The sequence below is a fragment of the Gobio gobio genome (genome assembly GCF_949357685.1).
Source record: "Gobio gobio genome assembly, chromosome: 8".
Classification (NCBI taxonomy): Eukaryota; Metazoa; Chordata; class Actinopteri; order Cypriniformes; family Gobionidae; genus Gobio; species Gobio gobio.
This window is the reverse complement of record NC_137114.1, coordinates 13,062,614-13,085,885: the sequence shown is the minus strand read 5'-3', so window position 1 is coordinate 13,085,885 and position 23,272 is coordinate 13,062,614. Positions and strand designations below refer to the sequence as shown.

The 23,272-nt window shown below is 39.1% G+C and overlaps 1 protein-coding gene across 1 annotated transcript in view; it reads right to left on the bottom strand.

Annotated features, from left to right (window-relative positions):
- dscamb (Down syndrome cell adhesion molecule b) overlaps positions 1 to 23,272 on the bottom strand; it is a 230,029-nt gene that overhangs the window by 49,451 nt on the left and 157,306 nt on the right. The window contains exons 7-10 of the mRNA XM_079824407.1: positions 17,357 to 17,653; positions 13,405 to 13,677; positions 4,348 to 4,626; positions 4,084 to 4,203 (exon numbers count right to left, since the gene is read on the bottom strand). Of these exons, the coding sequence (XP_079680533.1) occupies positions 4,084 to 4,203; positions 4,348 to 4,626; positions 13,405 to 13,677; positions 17,357 to 17,653 (969 nt within the window). The remainder of the gene's footprint in view (positions 1 to 4,083; positions 4,204 to 4,347; positions 4,627 to 13,404; positions 13,678 to 17,356; positions 17,654 to 23,272) is intronic.

The following is a 23,272-nucleotide window of genomic DNA, read 5'->3' as shown; positions in this document are numbered from 1 at the left end:
TAAACAACAGTATATAGAATACAGTACCTGTTATGAATTATTGGAAATTGTTACATAGTGGGAACAGTAACCCTATAAAGAGCTATGTGAACTATTCATATATGAAACCCAAAAAAATACATATGCAAACATTTAATTTTCGACTTTTAACAATACTGTTTTAAAGATAAATGATAAAGGATACTCTATTAATTCAGGGAATCTAGTAATTTGATAGAATATGCCAGAAAATAGAAGAAAATACTCCTTCACCCACATGCCAGAATGCATTTCTATCCCCTTCAACCTCATAGACTCCATCTAGCCCTCTATTCTTTCATCCAAGCCCCGCTGAACTCCACCCTCCCAATGTGCAGCCCTCTTTTTTTGTTGTGTATATGGATTTCCATTTGCGAGCTTTCATCTACAATGTGTAGCGAGGGCTTCAAACGCTCCTTCTCCTTCAGGAAGAATCAAGGTCGAGCGAGTCACCTGCTCCCGTTCTAATCCAGTAATCCAGCTTCTTTGGCCATGGCCTCAATGCAAACATACACCTGTGCCCAGCCCACCTGTCCAGATAACCAGTAACCACATTACTACCAAAGCCCGACTGAAATGATGTCCACACCAAATGTGTCCCCTTTATTACATGATCCTACCTTCCCTTTGAGATCTCACAGCAAATTTCAAAGACAGAAATTATTTAGCAGCAGCTATTTATGGTAATATTTCTTCAGCCCAAAATACAATGATTTTATTTAAAGGGGACCTATTATGCAAAATTCACTTTTAAATGGTGTTTGAACATAAATGTGTCGGCAGTGTGTGTACACTACCACCCTACAATGGTAAAAATCCACCCACTCCTTTTTTTTTTAATCCCCATAAATCATAAGCAGTGTCTCAGAACAAGCTGATTGCAGTTTCTATACAATGTCACGTCACATTGCATAGGCCCCGCCCACGAGTGTTGATGGACACTGCTGTATTAGCATAGACCCCGCCCTGAGTCAGCTGTATACAGTCCGCCATGTTTATCCGCCAGCTCTCTGTGTGCGTGCTTCGGGTGTTTGCGACTTTTTAAACTGATATGGCTTTAAAACGCATGCAGATAATACAATTTCATGATGATGAAGAACTGCAATGTCACGTGGACGTGACCACGATAGAGATGATAATTAAAACCAAACAGATGTTTTCGTTTTTGGCAGAGTATCCGAGGCATGAGCTGTACAGGCTCCGCCCTCTTCTGAAAAGTGGGGTGGGGAGTTGCAGCTCATTTGCATTTAAAGATACAGTACAAGTATGAAAACAGCATGTTTTTCCTTCCACCCAAAAACCATTTACAACATGGTATAGTAAATGATCCGTATGATATTTTGAGCGGAAACGTCACAACACATTCTGAGGACACCAGAGACTTAGGCCAAATCCCAATTCTATTTTATACCCCTTTGCCTTCCCCTACCCCTACCCGTTCGCCTTGCCCCTTGAAACAGAGTGGCAAGACGTAGGAGTGAAAATATTCCCCTAAGAAATGGGACATCACTACTATACCATTACACGTCATCACACGTCATCATACCCCGTTTCTTTTATGAGTGTCCTGTGACATTTAACCAGAAATGAACAGTAATTAAGTGTGTAGGCTATCTCCAACAGAAATCAGGCGCAAGCACGTTTAACAAATTACTGTATTTGGACTTAAAAAAACGGCGCTCGTTTTCAGTTCAAAAACATTTGAGCCTTAAAGTGTCCTAAGATGATACAGAACATACAAGACTAGTGAAGCCGCTTTTCCATCAGGCCAAACTGTTCTCTTTGTTTATTAACCGTTCCAGTCCGTGCTGATCCGAGCCGGTCGGTATGGATATGGTTTCGTTATCTACTGTGGTGCTGCGATAATGTTCATACGTTATGCGTCAAGTCAGTCGTTGCCTTGGTAACACAATAGTTTACAGACGATACATGATGTAAATATCGACTGCGTTATGAAGGATGACCAGATTTGACAATTTTTTTATAACTATTATTAATATACACTCACCTAAAGGATTATTAGGAACACCATACTAATACTGTGTTTGACCCCCTTTCGCCTTCAGAACTGCCTTAATTCTACATGGCATTGATTCAACAAGGTGCTGAAAGCATTCTTTAGAAATGTTGGCCCATATTGATAGGATAGCATCTTGCAGTTGATGGAGATTTGTGGGATGCACATCCAGGACACGAAGCTCCCGTTCCACCACATCCCAAAGATGCTCTATTGGGTTGAGATCTGGTGACTGTGGGGGCCATTTTAGTCCAGTGAACTCATTGTCATGTTCAAGAAACCAATTTGAAATGATTCGAGCTTTGTGACATGGTGCATTATCCTGCTGGAAGTAGCCATCAGAGGATGGGTACATGGTGGTCATAAAGGGATGGACATGGTCAGAAACAATGCTCAGGTAGGCCGTGGCATTTAAACTAAGCCCAATTGGCACTCAGGGGCCTAAAGTGTGCCAAGAAAACATCCCCCACACCATTACACCACCACCACCAGCCTGCACAGTGGTAACAAGGCATAATGGATCCATGTTCTCATTCTGTTTACGTCAAATTCTGACTCTACCATCTGAATGTCTCAACAGAAATCAAGACTCATCAGACCAGGCAACATTTTTCCAGTCTTCAACTGTCCAATTTTGGTGAGCTTGTGCAAATTGTAGCCTCTTTTTCCTATTTGTAGTGGAGATGAGTGGTACCCGGTGGGGTCTTCTGCTGTTGTAGCCCATCCGCCTCAAGGTTGTGCGTGCTGTGGCTTCACAAATGCTTTGCTGCATACCTCGGTTGTAACGAGTGGTTATTTCAGTCAAAGTTGCTCTTCTATAAGCTTGAATCAGTCGGCCCATTCTCCTCTGACCTCTAGCATCAACAAGGCATTTTCGCCCACAGGACTGCCGCATACTGGATGTTTTTCCCTTTTCACACCATTCTTTGTAAACCCTAGAAATGGTTGTGCGTGAAAATCCCAGTAACTGAGCAGATTGTGAAATACTCAGACCGGCCCGTCTGGCACCAACAACCATGCCACGCTCAAAATTGCTTAAATCACCTTTCTTTCCCATTCTGACATTCAGTTTGGAGTTCAGGAGATTGTCTTGACCAGGACCACACCCCTAAATGCATTGAAGCAACTGCCATGTGATTGGTTGATTAGATAATTGCATTAATGAGAAATTGAACAGGTTTTCCTAATAATCCTTTAGGTGAGTGTATGTTCACATCACACAAATAGTGTGTTTAGCAATTATTCCGAGTGGCAACATACACACATTCTAGCAGCACGGTAGCAGGTGGAGGGAAACTCCTCATACCCCTTCGTTTGAAGTGTGGTCCTGAAAAATCTTCGTTTGAATGGCTATCTGGCCCTTCCCCTTACCCCTACCACTCCAGCCAAAGAGAATCAAGACACCCCTACCCCTTCACATGAACACGCAAAACGAAGTGCTAGGGGAAAGGGAAGGGCTAAGGGGTAAAAATGGGATTGGGCCCAAAATTACTGTGGCAAGGTTGGCGAGCGAGAGACGTGGGAGGAGCGCGCGAGACCGGTGCTTGATTGAGAATGAGTATCACCTGCGAGGCATAATTACATCTTGTAAAAAGGGGCATAATAGGTCCCCTTTAAATCATCAAAAATGAAGTATTTTATATAATGTAAATGTATGTTGTTTTTCCAATAAAGCTGCACCTCAGTGCCTGCCAACATCAACACACCCACAGTGTTTACTGAGGATTTGATGACTCATGATCTGAAAAGAATGTGATTACTAATAATGATAATAGCTGCAAAAGCAATATTTTACTGTATATTATTTTTTAATCAATGCCAAATATACTAACCCTGCATAATGGTAATTGGAATTTGATTGAAAACAATGCAAAAACATGGCATAAGCTTTATTTTCTTATTGTAAAAAGAAATCTTTAGATTTTGCCGTAACCTGGAAATGCTTTTGTGAGGAATATTTCATGAATATTTCCTTTGAATTTTTGCCCATCGTCGGTCATGTTCAACAGGTAATAATATTCAATTATATATTTCAAATACTAGCATACCTTTAGAGTGGTTCCATACTATAGTGGGGATTGGGTTTCCCTTTGCTGAACAATTCAGGATCACCGATTTCCCATATATGCCGTCCTGGTCTCTTGGCTGTACCTCAAAATGTGGTGGAACTGAGAATAAAAAGAATATTAGTATTAAAAAGATGTATGATATAAAATGATAATGATTAAATCAAGGATTAGAGACTATTTAAAGAACACAGATTCTAAACAGAAAACATTATTGTTCAAAGTTAAAAGAAAAACATCTCAAACCTTTAACGATGAGCTGTATGCTATGCTCGACGGCTGCAGCCTCATTACGGGCAATGCAGGTGTAGCTGCCGTTATGAATTTCCGACAGGTTAGAAATGCGTAATGAGCTGGTAAAGTCTATATTGTCGATGGTGACACCCAGGCTGGCATTAATTGGTCTGCCATCTTTGTGCCAGGTTATAGACATGGGCAGGTCGCCGGATATGACCACACAGGGGATGAAGACACGCTGACCGATGGAAGCGCTCTGGGAGTCGGAGTGTTGAATCAGAGGGGGCACTGAGAGAGAGATGATCAGAAACAGAGATGCTCTCAGGAATGAAGGTGTTTAAACAAAGCAAACAATTAACATTTGTGCATGATAGACAGCAAAAGTTTTAGCAAACTGTAAAAATTATCATAATGTTTAATGGTAAAATACGGTAAAAACGCTACAGTAAAAACCTGTTAATTGGTTAATAGCAAGTCATCTTATGATTTAGTGAAAACCCCTGAATTGACATTCCCAGAATTCTTTGTGCGACAGCTCACATATGATGGTTTTTCACTGAAATAACCTTTTCTTCTATGATTTTTTTCTTATCAGTTATGCACATTTAGACCAGCATCAGACCATAGCGCCACCAACTGGCAGTAGGAAGTGTGTCACAAAATGCTTTGAAATTGCCCACTTATTTTTACCCAATTTGGTTCAAACTTTGCCAGAATAACGTTAAGACACCGTAGATGTACACCTGTGAAAGGATTCTTGATATCTTAAATATGGGCGTGTAGGAGGGGCTCAGTAGTGCCACCTTTTGACTAAAGTTGGGGGTTAGTTTTGAATTGACATTCCCAGAATTCTTTGTGTGACAGCTCACATATGATGGTTTTTCACTGAAATAACCTTTTCTTCTATGATATTTTTCTTATCAGTTATGCACATTTATGCTATTTATGTTTATTTAATATTTACTGCAATATTTTATTGTCATATGTTACCATGATGCTGTTTTGTATTGGTGTGTAATTACATTGTTCACCTACATATTAACTACATAACAATATATAACCTATTTATTACACTCTTAGAAAAAAAGGTTCTATAAAGAACCCTTTAAAGGTACATTTAAATGTAAAAAATTCCATTCACGCTCCTCCATATAATGGCAGTGAATAGCAACCAGCATCCATCTTTTTAAAAACACAGAATGATCTCCTGTGACACGTGTTCTGGGGGTATAAGATAGGGTTTGGTTAAAAACAAATGTGTTAATGTGTTATTTAACAAAATCCTTTACTTGGTCGTTGGTCTTCTGTTCACGGTTACGCAACGTGCACATTCATGAGACTCTATTAACGCCACAGTTCCCTCCGTCTCGCCCAGAAAACAAGTTGTGAAATCAAGGCTCAGAAAAACGTGACATGAAATATAATCCATGTACCTTCTTCTCTGAGGTGGCTATATCCATTGTAGTCATCGTAACAAGACGTTATCATGTTCATATCTGTCAACTGTCATTCTGACAGTCATCAGAAAAACAGAGTTCTGATCTGGAGATATTTGATACATCGATACTTTTTTGGGGGATTTCTAGCCTATTGGGTTTTTTTTTTTTTTACTTTCGGGCAATTTTGGGGCCCTTAACATGCTCCAAAACTCTTGAAACTTTACTCATTTAATGGAATCATCGGCCATCAGGTCTGGGCTCAAGTTGACGGGGGGGTCATGGGGAGGGGGCTATGTTGTGGCGCAGTCTTTTATATTGTTGTATTTGAGGAGCTCTGTAGCACACCCCTTTTCATCTACAGTAACCAAACTTCATACACTTATAGATCTCATTGGGCCAAACAACTTTCAGACTCTAAGTCATGCGTCAGCCCAACTGGAAATCAGCTATTATAGGTTGTTTAAAAAACACATGCTCTGGAATTTGATATACTCCTCCAAGGGGATTCATTCGATCACCACCAAACTATGTCAGCATGAAGGCAAGACATTGAAAATGATAAATTGAGAGTGGATTTTGATATCTCGAATGGTTTTGCTGTGGCGAGGCAATTAATTTATTGCAAAAAAAAAAGGAAACAGGAAGTGTTTTAACATTTGCATACAAACTTCAGTTGTGTGTTCATTGTACAAGATCGATTACATGGATTTGTCTATTGTGAGTCAAAGTCATAGCGCCACCAACTGGCAGTAGGAAGTGTGTCAAAATGCTTTGAAATTGCCCACTTATTTTTACCCAATTTGGTTCAAACTTTGCCAGAATAACGTTAAGACACCGTAGATGTACACCTGTGAAAGGATTCTTGATATCTTAAATATGGGCGTGTAGGAGGGGCTCAGTAGTGCCACCTTTTGACTAAAGATGGGGGTTAGTTTTACCTACAGTCACCAAACTCACTACATATATTGTTCTCATCAAAGGGCTTCATATGATTCACACCAAAATTTCTCAACATGATGCCAATATATTGAAGATGCTAAATTGCGAACAGGTATTCGATATCTTGAACAGTGTTGCCATGGAGAGGGAGTAAAATAATGACAAAAAGGGAAACTTGAATAGTCTCATGTCTTCTAAATAATAAATTATACAGTATTTATTTCTATATAAAATAATAAAAAAAAAAAAAACATTTTATTCTTTTTTATAATTAATGCATTATGTGTAAGTTAAAAATACAGTGATTTCGAAAGAAATAATACATGATGATAAGTTCATTTGTAGAGCACTGACAACATAGTTTTATATAATTAATAAAAGGTTTAAGGTTACGGTTAATAAAAATATTAAAAAATATATAAATTCTAATGGACTTCTAAGAATAACTTTACACTCATTTGATATTGGCATATAACACCCTATGACATGAAATTCATCTAAATTTTAATTATCTCATGGATGTGGCTGTTGCGGTCATAAAGGCACCAACAGCTGCAGTAAATGTGGTGTATTTAAATTATTTTGACTTTTACATTTACCTACTTTAAATGCACATTGTCTGCCGTGCAGAGTTGCCCTAAAGCCACCGGGGTAGTGGTAGTGCCGGGGTTTGGGCCCATTATCGCTGCTTGCAGCTATATATAATAATGATTTCTCACAACTTGTGTGCTTTTTCTGGGCGAGACAGAGTGAACTGATGGAACCTGATGGAGTTTTGGTTGACTTGGCTTGGCTTGCTCAGTTGGGGACACTACATTTTCAACTCAATATCCAAATAAATCTAATTAGTAAACTAAATTAACCATATAAACTAAGTTACTGATCTGCCCACATTGTCACTGTATGATCATTGAAATGAGCTGATGACATCACCGTTTTCTCCAGAGCGGCTGTATATTCTGTTGCATTATTTTCCTGTTTAACACTGTGAAGCTGCTTTGAAACATAAATAAAGTTGACTTGAACTGTGACGCTAATAGTCTTATGAACACATAGCTAACCAACGGACAAGGTCAGGATTTTCATGAAATAATACATACAATTTTTTTGTGTTTTTCACCAAACCCTATCGTATACCCCCAGAACACATGTCGCATGGGATCATTCTGTGATACTTGTGCTTTTTTTTTTTTTTTAAAGCTTGATGTTGGTCGCTATTCACTGCCATTATATGGGCGAGCTGCTGGCTTTTTTTTTACCACATTACTTTTTTACAGTGTACAGTTACATTCTTCCCTATATCAAATAGCAAGCATGATATAACCATTGACCAAATGTTATTTACTTATAAAACTAGCAGTTCGTGTCTTGCCAAACGGCTCAGAACACACACAATATGGGCTGGTGGACAGAACATATGTGATCACACATGTACAATTATCTGTGATTTGCAACAATAAAGCTCCAGTCGGCCTTCATAACAAGTCATTACGGCTCCGAATCTAGAGATTTCACAGAGGAGGAGGCATAATGTAAACTAATGAGGGAGAAACAGAGCAAAGTAAGACAAAATAAAGAAAACTATAAAAGCAGCCTTTTGTCTCTCAGTAAATTCGGCATAATGTGTTCCCCGGAGACTTCGCAAGCATGGTGCTAGTCAGCCTGTCGCGTTTGAGAATCAATGAGTTAAAATAACATTGAAATAAAGCAGCACTTCAGTGCTTATTTAATTCACAACAAAATGGGGATAATGGACTCCAGGGAATCCCTTCGCACACTTCAGAATTTTAAGCATGAATGGAGCAAATTAGCTAACTCAATCACATTTTGTTCTGTCTTTATGACTCTAAACTCACAAAAACAGATGCTTGCTTGGTTATTACATAACAACAGGATCAAATATTTGCAGTTTAACAAGTGTCTATTTCAACTAACAATATAAATGTCTGGGTTATTGTAATTGGTGCTCTATCTGTGCTTTGAGGTAAAGCTTTTATGTCATGTTGGAATTAGTGTAACTAAAAATATAAAAATCATTAGTCTTAATAGAACTTGGGTAATTGGTAAATGACATGCAATTCTTTTGGAAAGCTAAATTGTTCTGTGGTTTGACACAACTAACCATTGTGAACAGCATTTTGTTCATTCTATTAAAACTATTAACCATGCAGCTGATACATGAGCTCATATTGATTGAGAGATTACATGGAATATTTGCAATTTAAAATGATTATCTGTCACATGGCAATACCATTTCAATTCTCCATTGAACTATTGAGCACAAATGATTATTAAAAATGGTGAAAAACTTTAAATCAGCCCTTCTTAAATCCCAATTGTTGGTGTCTCTTTATACATTTTAAGGTCTCTTTCACTTTTAGCACATACTAAAAAGTTGCAATTTGCAGTTTCTTCCAAGGAAACGAACAAAATATATTGATGACTCATTCTGAACTATGTGGACTACCATGACAGGGTGAAAAAAGATAAATGCTGGCGAACGCTAGTGGAGGCGCTTCAGTAACCCGTTGAGTCCTGGTATTAGCATTAGGCTAGTACAACCATTGTTTGTTTTACGCTCTTCAATCACTAGTTCCACCTTCTCAATGACATCACACGTGTCTTTAAAGACGGCAAGCGATGATTGGTCGGGAAGCAACATGTATGACATGTTTCTTGTCCGCGACATAACTTTCAAAAACACAGTGACTATCGTAAAAGACAAAAAAAAAAATGTGTGTAGTCTGAACCCAGCATCGGTAATTTCAAAAGGAATCTGTGTGATTGGATATTTCGCTTGAGTGCAAAAGATTTCTCCACACAGATTTTGCATCAGGTTCAAGTTAGCCGTGTGAATTTGTCACGTTTACACACAGAAAGCTGCTTGGTTTGAAAGGGACTTCTATGTGAGCTGTGATTCATACCTCACTATGCTACACTATTGGCAATGGAAACTATTGGCATTATTTGGACAAAATTTCATGTGACAGCACCTTAAAGGTTAGTTCACCCAAAAATGAAAATTCTGTCATTAATTACTTACCCTCATGTCGTTCGACACCCGTCAGACCTCCGTTCATCTTCGGAACAGAAATTAAGATATTTTAGTTGAAATCTGATGGCTCTGAAAGGCCTCCATTGGCTCAATGGCACCGTTCACTCTCAAGACCCTTAAAAGGTACTAAAGACGTCGTTACAAAGTCCATCTCACTACAGTGGTTCTAAAATAACTTTATGAATCGGCGATAATAGTTTTTGTGCGCAAAAAAACCCTAAATAACGAATTACATAGTGATGACGATTTCAAAACACGGCATCATGAAGCTTCGAAGCGTTATGAATCACTGAGTCGATTCAGCGGTTTGAATCGCCAAATTTCAGCAGTTTGGCGGTTTGACACGCGATCCGAATCATCATTCGGCTCACTGATTCATAACACTTCAAAGCTTCATGATGCTTTGTTTTGAAATCGCCATCACTATGTAAGTCGTTATTTAGGGTTTTTTGCACACAAAAACTATTGTCGCCGATTCATAAAGTTATTTTAGAACCACTGTAGTGAGATGGACTTTGTAACGACGTCTTTAGTACCTTTTAAGGGTCTTGAGAGTGAACCGTGCCATTGAGCCAATGGAGGACTTTGAGAGCCATCAGATTTCAACTAAAATATCTTAATTTGTGTTCTGAAGATGAACGGAGGTCTGACAGGTGTCGAACGACATGAGGGTAAGTAATTAATGACAGAATTTTCATTTTTGGGTGAACTAACCCTTTAAGTCAAAAGAGCCCACTTCCAACAAGTTTCTAATACCCCTTTTCCACCAGCATGAACCGGGTGCTAGTTCAGATCTAGTGCTAGTGCCGGTTCGGAGTTGGTTCGACTGACGAGCCTTCTGAGAACCGGTTTGCCTTTCCACGGGCTAGAGAGCCGCCACAGAGCCAGGTCTTACGTCACTGTATACATCTCATCTTTCTCAGGAACACTAGCGAGGTAGCGGGAAACACAAACACACCAGGCTTATTCGAGATGCATCGGCGCTGCGCAGACCGATCCGCGTATGATATCAAAATACCGCAAGAGTGATTCAAAAGCATATGGAGTCGTATGCTCTCGCTGTTCTTTGATGTCATACGGCGATCGGTCTGCAGAGCGCAGATGCATCTCGAGCAAGCCTTCCATCAACAATGGCGAATGTTGCGTTACTATTGATGCAAATGGCTTTGCGATCCTACATCGGCATCAAAACACAGCGAATCCAACGCATTCGTGCAGGTCGCCGTAATTTGTATAGACGAAGATTACAATCGAGTAGCAATTAGCTCCATTAGCTGCTATTTCAAAAATGGCGGTCACAAGTTTGTGTTTGTCTTGTTGGTCACAGTAATCTCGTCCCCAGCCCCTGACGCAAGTGGTTCTTACTTCTAGACCAGCAATGTTTTGGTGCTACTGAACCACTTTTCCTGGTTCAGAGCTGGTGCTTTGGGTGTCGAAAGACAAAGAATCGATTTGAAACTAGGCTCTGGCTTCGTAACAGCACTAAAACTGCCTTGGTGGAAAAGGTGTATATGATATTATGGTGTTCTTTTCTAAGGTCTGATCTTTCCTCAAAAAGCACAATTCAAGGTATCTTTCATGTAGCACAAACAAGCTGGCCAAGGTGTAGTACGTAAGGCCAGAGTATACTTAATTTTCAGCGTTCTGCTCCCCAAGCCTTGCAAAGTATAGGCTATTCCTCTGGCTGTAAGCACGGAAATACGTTTACGGCACGTGAGCACTATCTAGTGGACTTTGTTTTCAAGCGCTCAAGTCTGTCTTGAACATACAGTGCATGGACCGTCCAAGCAGCAACCTCCCCCAGTTTCTCTTGAAGCCAATACGGAAGTGAATTAAACTGCAATTCATCAACTGGCCGCTAGGGACAGGCTTCAGAAGGGAGCAGAATCTCATTGAGCCCCATGTTAAAATCAGGGCTCTGAACCGGTTCAAGGAACGAAAACGAAAACCGGAAACGAACGAAATTTTAAGAGGAACAAAAACGAAAACGAAATCAAAATCAATTTGAATCGTTCTGAACAGAAACGTTACTTTGAAATTACCATTAACCGGTTAATAACGTTATTTTATCGTTCTCTTTAATATTTTAATTTGGCAGTGACCAATCATGAATAGAGTAGTACAGCGCGTGACGTTGACGGATCAAGCGTGAGTGAAATGCCCGCGCACCATCATCTATGAATCTACCGGTAACGCAAGTCAGTATGAGCGCGCATTTACATGCCTCAAGTACATTTCTTTCCCCGCTGAGGTCTACAATGAATGTGCAGTTATTGGAGGACATTCTTTTCGTACGTTTAAATAAGTAGTACGGACTTTAAGCTCAAATAGTCTGATTTAGGCTAGTTTGTGGATTTCGTTTAAGCCTATCCAAGTAGGTTAATAGCATCTATCAAACATTTTTCCTATATTCTTTCAGATTGCCTATACAGGTCAATGTTTTCTATATAGACGGTTGATGCTTCGTATTAAATGGTGTGTTATATTGCATTAAATGATCAAGCTTTATTAGCTGACTGAATTTGATTATGTGATGCAAGGACGTGTTTCGCAGTGTTTGCTTTGAAATTAGTAGTTGACGGTGCATTAAAAGAGCAATGGTTATTCAGTTTATTTATTCTTTATTCATGCAATTTTTAAAACAAGTCGTGTTGAAAAAAAGTTATGTACAAAGAATGTTATCACTCTTCTGAAAAGAATAGGCAATAGAGGGCCACTTTCCGCTCCATTAAAACAGGTCAATATTTGTCCCGCTGTTTATGCTTTGTAATTAATGCATGTATTTCTGTTGTGGTTTTAAAAATGTTATGAAATAAATATTCAAGTTTAATTATCATGCGTTATATTATTATTGAGTGAAAATAAGTCTTTATTTATACATATTTGTTTAAAGTAAAATTAAAATTAAAATAACGTTATTAACCGGTATTTTTTCAAATCAAACCGTTTTTGGAACAGTAATGCTTATTGAGGAACGCAAAAACGGAAACGCTAAAATATCGATTCTGCTCGGAGTGAACCGATTGATATTTTTTGTGTTTTTAAGCCCTGGTTAAAATGCCCAACTTTACAGCATTAAAAAACACGTTTACAGCCTGGTACAAATTATTTGGTCTTTACGGCTAATTTTGCCGTTCATGACAACTGTGAGGGGGGTGAACTCATTCGTTTACATTATATAAAGCCTTAAAGTTCTGCATAATTAAGGCCGTGGCCATTTTGAGTGAAAGATGGTTTGCCGTTTGTCTGCTGTCTGTTAGTCATCACATCACCTCAGCTCCACCCACACTCCACCTATTTTCAGTTATCCAGGAGTGACGCGCTGCAAAGATGTCAACGCGCGACTTTATGCTTCAAAACTGCTCTTCAGAAACCTACGGGTAACGTCACGGACACTACGTCCATATTTTTTTTACAGTCTATGGGACCGTCGCAAAGCATATACTTTAAATTATACTTTGGGCTTTAGGGTTAGGGGTTTGTGAATCGCAAGTCAAAAGTCCTAGCAATAGCCCTAGTTATGCTAGCCTTAACAAACATCATTGAAAATGACACTGATCACTCTTGAGGTCATACCCTGGTATTAAAATCTAGTCTTCATGTAATGGCTGACTTCTGTCTGCACAGCAGTACCTTTCACGGTCACATGAACACTCCTGTGAATTTGTTTCTCTGGATCCACCAGCACGTAGCATGTGTACTCTCCCTCGTCCGAGTTTTGCACGTTGGACAGCTTCAGTGTGCCGTTGTTCTCAAAGGCACGTTGGCGATGGTTGAACGGGAGCAGTTTGGAATCCTTATACCACTTAATAGAGTAGTAAGGGTAACCAATGATGCGACAGTGAATGTACGTGTCCCTCCCAGCGATGGCAGTGACATTTTTCATTGGTCGAATACTGGCAGGGCCTGTTGTGAGAAAGAATTATCAGTATACAGAGTCTTTGAAAGTCAGTTGATAGGCTTATGTAGTACGTGTCAATATTTTACTTTTCAACTATTAAATACATAGTCTGAACAAATTAACAGTAACTAACTAACTAATAATAATCAAACCCTCATGGGTTATCTTCAAGGGATACTCTACCCAAAAATGAGAATTCTCTCATGCTGTGCCAGATGTATTTTGTACTTTCTTTCTTTCAGATGAACACAAATGGTGCTTTTTAGGAAAACAATTCATCACTTTGAGTCCATGCAATGCAAGTGAAGAAGTCTCTCAAAGTCAAGTACAACAGTAATCCACACAACCGTAGTTGATAAAACAATGTCTTCTAAAGTTAAATGATAGATGTGTGTGTGTGTGTGTGTGTGTGTGTGACAGAGAGAGAGAGAGAGAGAGAAGGAAAAAAAAAATCAAATATATTAAACTTAACAATAATCCATCGCTTCCAGCCCATTATCATATGAGTTCACACTTTGTTTAAACGTCAGCACGTTGTGAAGTGTGATGTAAGCACATTGATAAATGGTTCAGAAGAGATGGTTTAAAGTTTAAAAACTTAGAAATATTAGTATTTTTCTCAAACACACCTATAGTTATGCTTCTGAAGATACTGGGGTCGTATGGATTATCATTGTATTCATTTTGGATGGTTTTTGAAGCATCATTTTTAAGGAGCCTATGCACTTGCATTACATGGACTATCGATAATATGGATTATATGTGTTCACCTGTAGAAAGAAAGTCATGTACATCGGGCGGCATGAAGGTGAATAAATGATGAAAGATTTTTCATTTTTGGGGGGAGTAAAACAGAGTTTTAAATGAGCGCAACATAGCAACAACCAAGGGGAGTGAAGTAAAGCTTGACTGTAGAGGAAGTGTATCATTCCTGCATTTCCATTCATCTAATTACCATTCATTCCTATTCCTTTCAAAATTAGGCAGAGGCTATTTGCACTAAGTGCCGTAGAGGTGAACCTGATTCAACAAGTCCAACATGTTCCTGGATCAACATTTTTGTTGATTCTGGAACAACATTCCAATTAACCAATCAGATTTGAGAGACAAGTTTACAGTTATTGTCAAGTTTAGGCTTACAACCAGGATAAGGTGCTTCTACATTATTGGTCTTCACCTATCATGTCCCTCTAGTTTTAGGGATATGGGTAGGGTTAGGTTTAGAGGTAAGGATAAGCTTAGGATGAAATTTTCGGACTGGAATGTTGTTTCAGGATCAACCGTGCATTGGATGCCATTTACAATAGATGCTATTTACACAAGTGCAAATAGCGATAGATCACTTGGTGCAAACTGGTCACGCCAAAAGCTATTTTTATTCCACTTCGCTTTTTTATGCCCTTCTCTCGCTAACTTAAGACACAGATGTACGTCGTTTGCTTACGTTGGAACCCATGCAATAGGTTGAAATGGAACATCCTAAGCCCTTGATCACTTGGAATGCCCTACATGGAGCTTATTCATTATTTATATATTTTTTCCTTAAGAATTGGTTTGATATATGTGTATTAAGTACTATGTGGTTAAATCTCAAAATAATTCATCATGCACTAGCGGAGCACTGTGACATCACAACCGTTTTTCATTATGGTATATGAAGCTGCCTAAATGAGTCAACTTCTGTCCTATTGCCAAAATTGAGGGACTGTCCGTATAAACAACCATCAAATACTTGACCAAGTGGAACCAACTTCAAGATGACGATGGAGATTCTCCTGAAGGGAAGTTTTTAGGAAAGTTTGTGTATTTAAACTGTTAACTGTCTCCCCCTGCCCACCCTCCTTTTTGAGCTTAGATCTGAACTCATGAATGCTTTCCAATACGGACCTATGGTTGGTGTCATTTTAAAGAAGACTCAGCAGAATTTTGCAGAAGTGAAAACACTTAAAAATGAATTAAAGGAAGACATTTTTTTTTTTAAATACAAAATATACACCAATCAGGCATAACATTATGACCAAATTATTGTTTTGGTGCCCCTTTTGCTGCCAAAACAGCCCTGACCCGTCGAGGCATGGACTCCACTAGACCCCTGAAGGTGTGCTGTGGTATCTGGCACTAAGTTGTTAGCAGCAGATCCTTTAAGTCCTATAAGTTGCGAGGTGGGGCCTCCATGGATCGGACTTGTTTGTTCAGCACATCCCACAGATGCTCGATTGGATTGAGATTTGGGGAATTTGAAGGCCAAGTCAACACCTCAAACTCATTGTTGTGCTACTCGAACCATTCCTGAAGCATTTTTGCTTTGTAGCAGGGAACACTGTTTCCATGAAAGGGTGTACATGGTCTGCAACAATGCTTAAGTAGGTGGTACGTGTCTAAGTAACATCCACATGGATGGCAGGACCCAAGGTTTCCCAGCAGAACATTGCCCAAAGCATCACTGCCTCCGCCGGCTTGCCTTCTTCCCATAGTGCACCTGGTGCCATGTGTTCCCCAGGTAAGCGACGCACACGCACCCGACCATCCACGTGAAGTAAAAGAAAACGTGATTCATCAGACCAGGCCACCTTCTTCCATTGCTCCGTGGTCCACTTTCGGGCGATGTACAGGGGTCAGCATGGGCACCCTGACTGGCCTATGCAGCCTCATATGCAACAAACTGTGATGCTCTGTGTATTCTGACACCTTTCTATCAGAACCAGCATTAACTTCTTGAGCAATTTGAGTTACATTAGCTCGTCTGTTTGCTCCCCACATGCGTCAATGAGTCTTGGTAATGCCTGAGCAGTGTATATTTTACCATATATAAATCCAAAGCCATACTAACATACATGTCTAACTAAGTTGTGTTCCAAATTTGAAGGTCATTTCACAAAAATTGAGTCCGCTAAAAGTTTTAAAGTACAGTTTCCTTGGTGACACAATGTCCAATTTAACAGGATAAATTTTGTGTGTTTAAGCTTTCGAATGATTTCTAATTTATGACGATTACTAAAATATGTAAATAAGCGTGCCACTACTGTGATAATGAAAGTTAATAGGCTATAAGCAAAGTGGAACGTACCCCTGCTCAACTGCAATCTCTAATGCTGCATTCACGCCATGTTGTAATTACCGTAGTCGCAAGATGAGTTGTTTACGTCCTCGGACTAGGAATTATGGGTTTCTATGGCACCACTATCAACGCTTAAAAGAATCTGCAGTGGTCAGGTGGTATAGCAGTCACGTGGTACAAGTAGGAGCTCTCAGACCATTCCTATCTTACAAGTTGTAATAACAGGCTCTATCATGACGTGAACGCTTTTTACAAATTGAAATAACGTAATTGCGGTCATTTCGACAAGGCGTGAATTCACCTCAATAGGCAGATTACAAGTTCCACTGCCTTCACTCCCATTGGTTGTGTCCACATAGAGTCGCTGCTCATTTGCATAGAGATAAACTTTTAATTTTTTTGCTCAAGAGCCAAATTTCAATAAAAATAAATCACTTCTAGTTGCTTTGTTGCTACAACAAAGCACTTTTAGGAGGCTGCACTGCACTGGCAATCTAAAACTACACAATTCTCCTTCTCACTAAAAATTCCATATAGAAAACAGACAATCTCTGAAAAAACCTAAAATTGTTGTGTGTGGTTGTGGTGTGGTGTGGGTGTTTTTGAGGAGCTGATCTGACAAGCACCTCTTACGTTTATTCGAGCCTGGTAGGAGACCGATCCGGCCGAGTTGTTGCAGGTGCAGCGGTAGACGCCCCCATCGCTGACCTGTGTGTGAGACACATTCAGGTAGCTGAGCACGTGGCCTTCCGTGGTGATGATGCGATCCATGCGGTGGTTGCTGTCTTTGATGACGGGGTCGTCGTCCAGGGTCCAGGTGACGGTAGGGAGTGGCGTGCCTTTCACGTGACACACCAGCGAGATGGGCTCATTCGGGCTCACTACCTTCTCGCTGAAGGCAGAGAGGATCTTTGGCGTCCCGTCTAGAAAAGTAGAAGACAGATTTGTAGACAGATTTAATGATGCTATTTCAGCTATCAATATTTCACAAAACATACAAAATTACAGTCTAAAAAAATGACCTTCAATATAGACTTGTGATTGTTGAGCAGCATTCCAAGGACATTTTCTTTAGGTGACACATTGTTCATAAATTAAATGTGATATTTAATCTGTCATAAAATGTCCGATTTTCATATCTTACATGAAATTGCTTTTATTATAAATAAATCACTTTTAAAAATCATACAGATGAAGATAAATAATTATCTTAAAAAAGCATGTTTAATTATGTGTACGATATGAAAATTAAATAATAATTTAATTTACATTGTGGGGCGGGCAGCTCTTTTTTTTCTGAGTAAACTATTTTCCTGGTTGTTGTTAGTAGATCAGATGGGTCAAAAGGCAATGTTAACATGACAGATGTGCAGTAGTATGTCCAGAAATATATTTTTACTCCGCACCTGCAAAACCTAAAAATATAGACTTCATCAACCTAAGAGAAGTCTATTTTGCATATTCTGGATTTTCTCAAAAATGTCATGTAGTGCTGTTAAATCGATTAATCACGATTAATCGCACCTAACATAAAAGTTTGTAAATATACTGTATAATGTATATGTGTGTGTGTGTGTCTGTGTGTGTACATTAGTGCTGTCAAACGAATAATCACGATTAATAGCATCCAAGATAAAAGTTTGTGTTTACATAATATATGTGTGTACTGTGTATAATTATGTATATATAAATACACACACATACATGTATATATTTGAGACAAATTTGTAATCTTTATATATAAAATATTTATATTTATATATAATATAAATTATATAAATGTACATACATGCAATTATTTCTTAATTATACTACGGGGCCGTTGAATGCTTGAATCTGATTGGCTGATGAACGTTCTGAGGTGTGCAATTATTTTCTGGGAGACGCACAGCGAACGTAGTTCCAGGCAGCTCTCTTGACCGCATTACAGTTCCATATCACTGCGCATAGTTAACTGTAATAACGGAAATTACAGGACTGAAAAACAACAATATGACAGACGATTTTCCTAAAGTAAATCTTAATATTTACGGTGAATTTAAAACGTTCAACAACTGGGCGGCAGCAGTATTAGACAGTCCAGATGAAAACCAACAGACGGAAGCAGACACCAAAGGCAAGCTTTTCTGTCTCATTACTGAAATCACACATGCTCGCACACGCACTACAGTTTGCACAGAAAGGTGTCAGCGCTGCCCTGACGATTTGATCAGTTAGCCCATATAGTGGAGCAACTTAAAGGCTACACGTGACATTTTTTCACTAGCGAGGTAATAACAGCGCTGTTTAGAGACGCACAGAGGCAGCCTAATTCACACAAGCACTTTCTCTCTCTCTCTCTCTCTCTCTCTCGCTCTCTTTCTAATAACTTTATTAATAACTGCAGTAGAATGCTATCAACGGCTCAAGCCTTCGTTAACAGCTTTAAAATGACGTTTCGGAACTAACAAAAGAGCCATTGGATGAGACGCGGAAGAAATAGTCCTACTCACAATAGCGATTTAAGTACAAAAACCGGACGAATCCCTTTAAATATATCTTCGGATCGATGTCTTGAGGTGTGGTAACCGTAGTATAAGCGGAATAATTGACTCCGGGGCGTTCAATTATTAGAACAATAATGCACACCCGAGGTGTAACGGCTACTCCGCTTCGCGTCGTGACCGCATCACCACCTCGGGTGTGCATTATCATTCTTATAATTGAACGGCCCGTCGTCAATTATTCCTTACATATATACATGTATGTGTGTGTACTCAAACATGCATAATAATTATACACAGTACACACACATATATTATGTAAACACAAACTTTTATTTTGGATGCGAATAATCGCGATTAATCGTTTGACAGCCCTAATACACACACACACACACACACACACACACACACACATATATATATATATATATATATATATATATATATATATATATATATATATATATATATATATATATATATATATATATATATATATATATATATATATATATATATATATATATATAAAACCTTTATGTTAGCTATGATTAATCACGATTAATCGATTTGACAGTATTCTTTTTTTTTTGTTGATAAGAGTCAGGAAATCTGTAATGTAACTAAAAACACACAGAAAAGAGATTATGAAACTGCCTTTTTACATTCTCAGTAAATGATGGACAATGCAAAGAACACTAGATCTTTTCAGCCCTTTTTTTTATCATGACACTCAGCAAGAAACAGCTGTGTTTTCAAGCTTAGTGCCACTGAAATCCTTACCCTCTGATCATCCTGTTTTTTTTGTTTTTTTTACATCATTATAGATTATCAATATCCTCGGTATGCAGTTTTGTGGCAATAGGAGACAGTTTCCCCAGCAACCGAGCTGAAGCAACAAATCTTTTCAGCTGCAGGGCTGAGGAGCTTCAGTAGAGTCCAGTAGAGGCTTATATTAAAACACATGCACAGTTACACATACAGTATGTTCACAGTAGCACTCCACAATTTCACAGGTCATTAAAAATTCAGGTCGTGTTGAAACGGAAGTAGCAACAGATCTTTTCTTCAGTATTGTGATGTACATCTGGGTACTATGAATTATTGGAAACGAAAAATATATGGTGGGGACTTGGTTCTTATGCTTCAGTTTTTGATGAGATGTGGGTGTTGCACTCAAAAGTGGATGCCGATAAACACAAGCTTGCAGGGGCAGGATTTAAGTAGAATAAAAGAATGGGGAAGTCCTAAATATTTTTTTTTAAAGAAACATATGACGAACTGTTCCCAATCAGATCTAAAACATACATTTAGAAAATAGATAGGGTGAATTTTTATTTCATACTGACTACCGTAAAACTTCAAATAATAGCCCGGGCTTCTATTTACCCAAATCACCGAACTGCACCGGCTTGTATTTGAAACAGGCGTCTATAAGAGACAGGCCTTTAATTTAGTGTTGAGATGTTCAAGCATGACGGTAGGAGGTTACCACATTATATTACGTTTTATTTATAATTAATTCGAATGTGTTTAACAAATCATTTAATGTAAGAAATTAGGGTTGTGCCGATGGAGCGCCACCATCGTGATGCCACACCCCCGTTGCGAGTCTGTTGTGAGTGCGACGCACACTAATCATCTTCTATAGTTATAGTTAAACTAAAAACTTAGCAGGGATTGCTCTGTAAATTAATTTGAGAATGTAACTAATGCATATGTGCTATTTTAAATACTGTAGTCTATGCCAGATATATGAATAGCCTACATTTTGAAATCATTTGAGGCTGAAACATCCATAAGCAATAAGCATGCGTGTTTATTTTAGCACTTCCGTCAGTGAAACAACACAGCCTATTCAACATTTAAACGATTTTCAGTAAATAATGGTTACCTAAAGAATATAAGAAAATTAAATATTAGTTAGAAAAATATTTGATTCATACTATTTCCCCGCAAAGACGTACTCTGCGCTTTGAGAGGAATGGGACAAAAGCTGGATAGACACCTTTCAAATATATCTTTGTGTTTTCTCCTGATGTTGCAAGGCAACACTTGTAAAAGGTCTGAAGAGCGGATTTTATCTTCCACAAGGTCAAGACATGCAATGTTTGATTATTCACAGCCAGAGAAAACGAAACTAAAATCACCGCGGCGTGTGTGTGAAATGCGCTATTCAAATAAACCAAACTTGACGCGCATTACCAAGTTTAAAGGTCCCATGGCATGAAATTTTCATTTTATGAGGTTTTTCAACATTAATATGAGTTCCTCTAGCCTGAATATTGTCCCCAAGTGGATAGAAATGTTGATCGGTGTAAACCCGAGTTCTGGCTGTCTCTCTCTGCCTTTGAGAAAATGACAGGCCAGACGAGCCAATCCTGACGTCTCCTGGTTTGACGTCCAAGCAGGAGCGGTTTCCTCCCTTTCCTCCGCCCAGAGAATCTGCCACGCCCATGCAAACGCTCGAGAGATCATTCCTTGTGAACGAGTGAATGCTGGCAGTTTCTCAGTGTTTGGATGTACAAATGAAAACAGAAGTCTTTTTTCAGTTCCTTCTGATCTGTGATCAGTAATTTCTGATGTGTAGCTAATTATTTATTATTCGTGCACACAATGCGGCTTCTCTCTCTCCAGACAGAACGGTGTTTTCGTGTTTTCTATCTTGTGAGTCAGTGTTTTTGTACGTCCTCATCGCGTCTATCGGTTCTAAAATGTGCATACAGTCATGAGTTTCTGCTCAACATCGGCCTCACACACGCCGAAGCTCGGGCTGCACTGGCCGGTGGCCTTCAACATCCCCGACCCCCAGTACTGCATCTGGCCCACAGCGGAGGCACCAAACGCGGCGTGAGATTAAGCAGAAGGGGGTAAGCGTGAGCATATCCGGGCTAGCCAGCCTAGCCCCACAATAAACTGGATTACATTCGATTACTGCTGTTGTGTCTTTGTTTGCGCTGTGTACTCAACGCGCGTCACTGACGCTTTAATTTTATTTTAAAAATAATGCTATTATCAACACTTACTTTTAACTCGTTCATCTCGACAGCTGTAATGGTACATTGCATGTGTTACAAAGTTGGTAATAATGATGAAGACGGACTCGGTGTGACTGGGACTCGTGTTTATTCAGAACTCTCAGATACAAACACAATAAACTCGCGCTGACAGACAGCGCTCTCATAACTCAGTAGTTACTATAAATAACTTTGTTAGCGATCGTTGAGCTCCGTCTCTGGTACGTTAGTGATGTCTGGTTCGCGAACGATCTTTCTTTTGAACCAGTTCTTTTTAGTGAACCGAATCAGTTCACCAAATCGGACTGAATCGTTCTAAACGGTTCGCGTCTCCAGTCAGCGCTGATCCATAATTTACTAAAGTTACTAACTTTCTGACATGAGTGACAGTCCCTCCGACTAGAAATAGACTAATAACCTGAAGTATATGCTGTAACTACAACAGTTCAGACATGCTGAGAACTGATGTGAAGTGAACTCAGGTCCATCCGTCTCTCTGGCAGCAGCTCGTGCCTGCTCGTGCCTCATAGACCAAGTTAAACCACGCCCCCTCCGCTCATTTAAAATACAAAGATGTCAGCCAATCACAACAGTGGGCGTTTTTACTGAAGTCTCACAGCAGACACGCCTCTTGAAACAGGGCATTCAGCCACAGGGCAAACAGCAGTATAGAAAAAATGCCTTTTATTTCTAAATTATGACATTTTATGATGTAAAAGTCATACTAATAATATAAGTACACCTCAGGAAACATTATAAAATAATAGAAAAATGCCATGCCATGGGACCTTTAATAACAAGAACAAACTGTGTTAAATAAAGTTTGAAGTAAAAAGGTATTCGTCCCACAGTTTTTTATTGTACTTTACCACAGTAAAGGATGTGAATAGTTATAATAGACTTAATTATAAGCAAACGAAAGGAAGAAACGTTTATAACATTAATCCCCTGCGAAAATGGCGACGTCCCCCCGCTTCCATCAGAAGCTACTGTCAGGCCACATACCTAAGGATAACATCCCGAAGTTAATGAAATATATCTC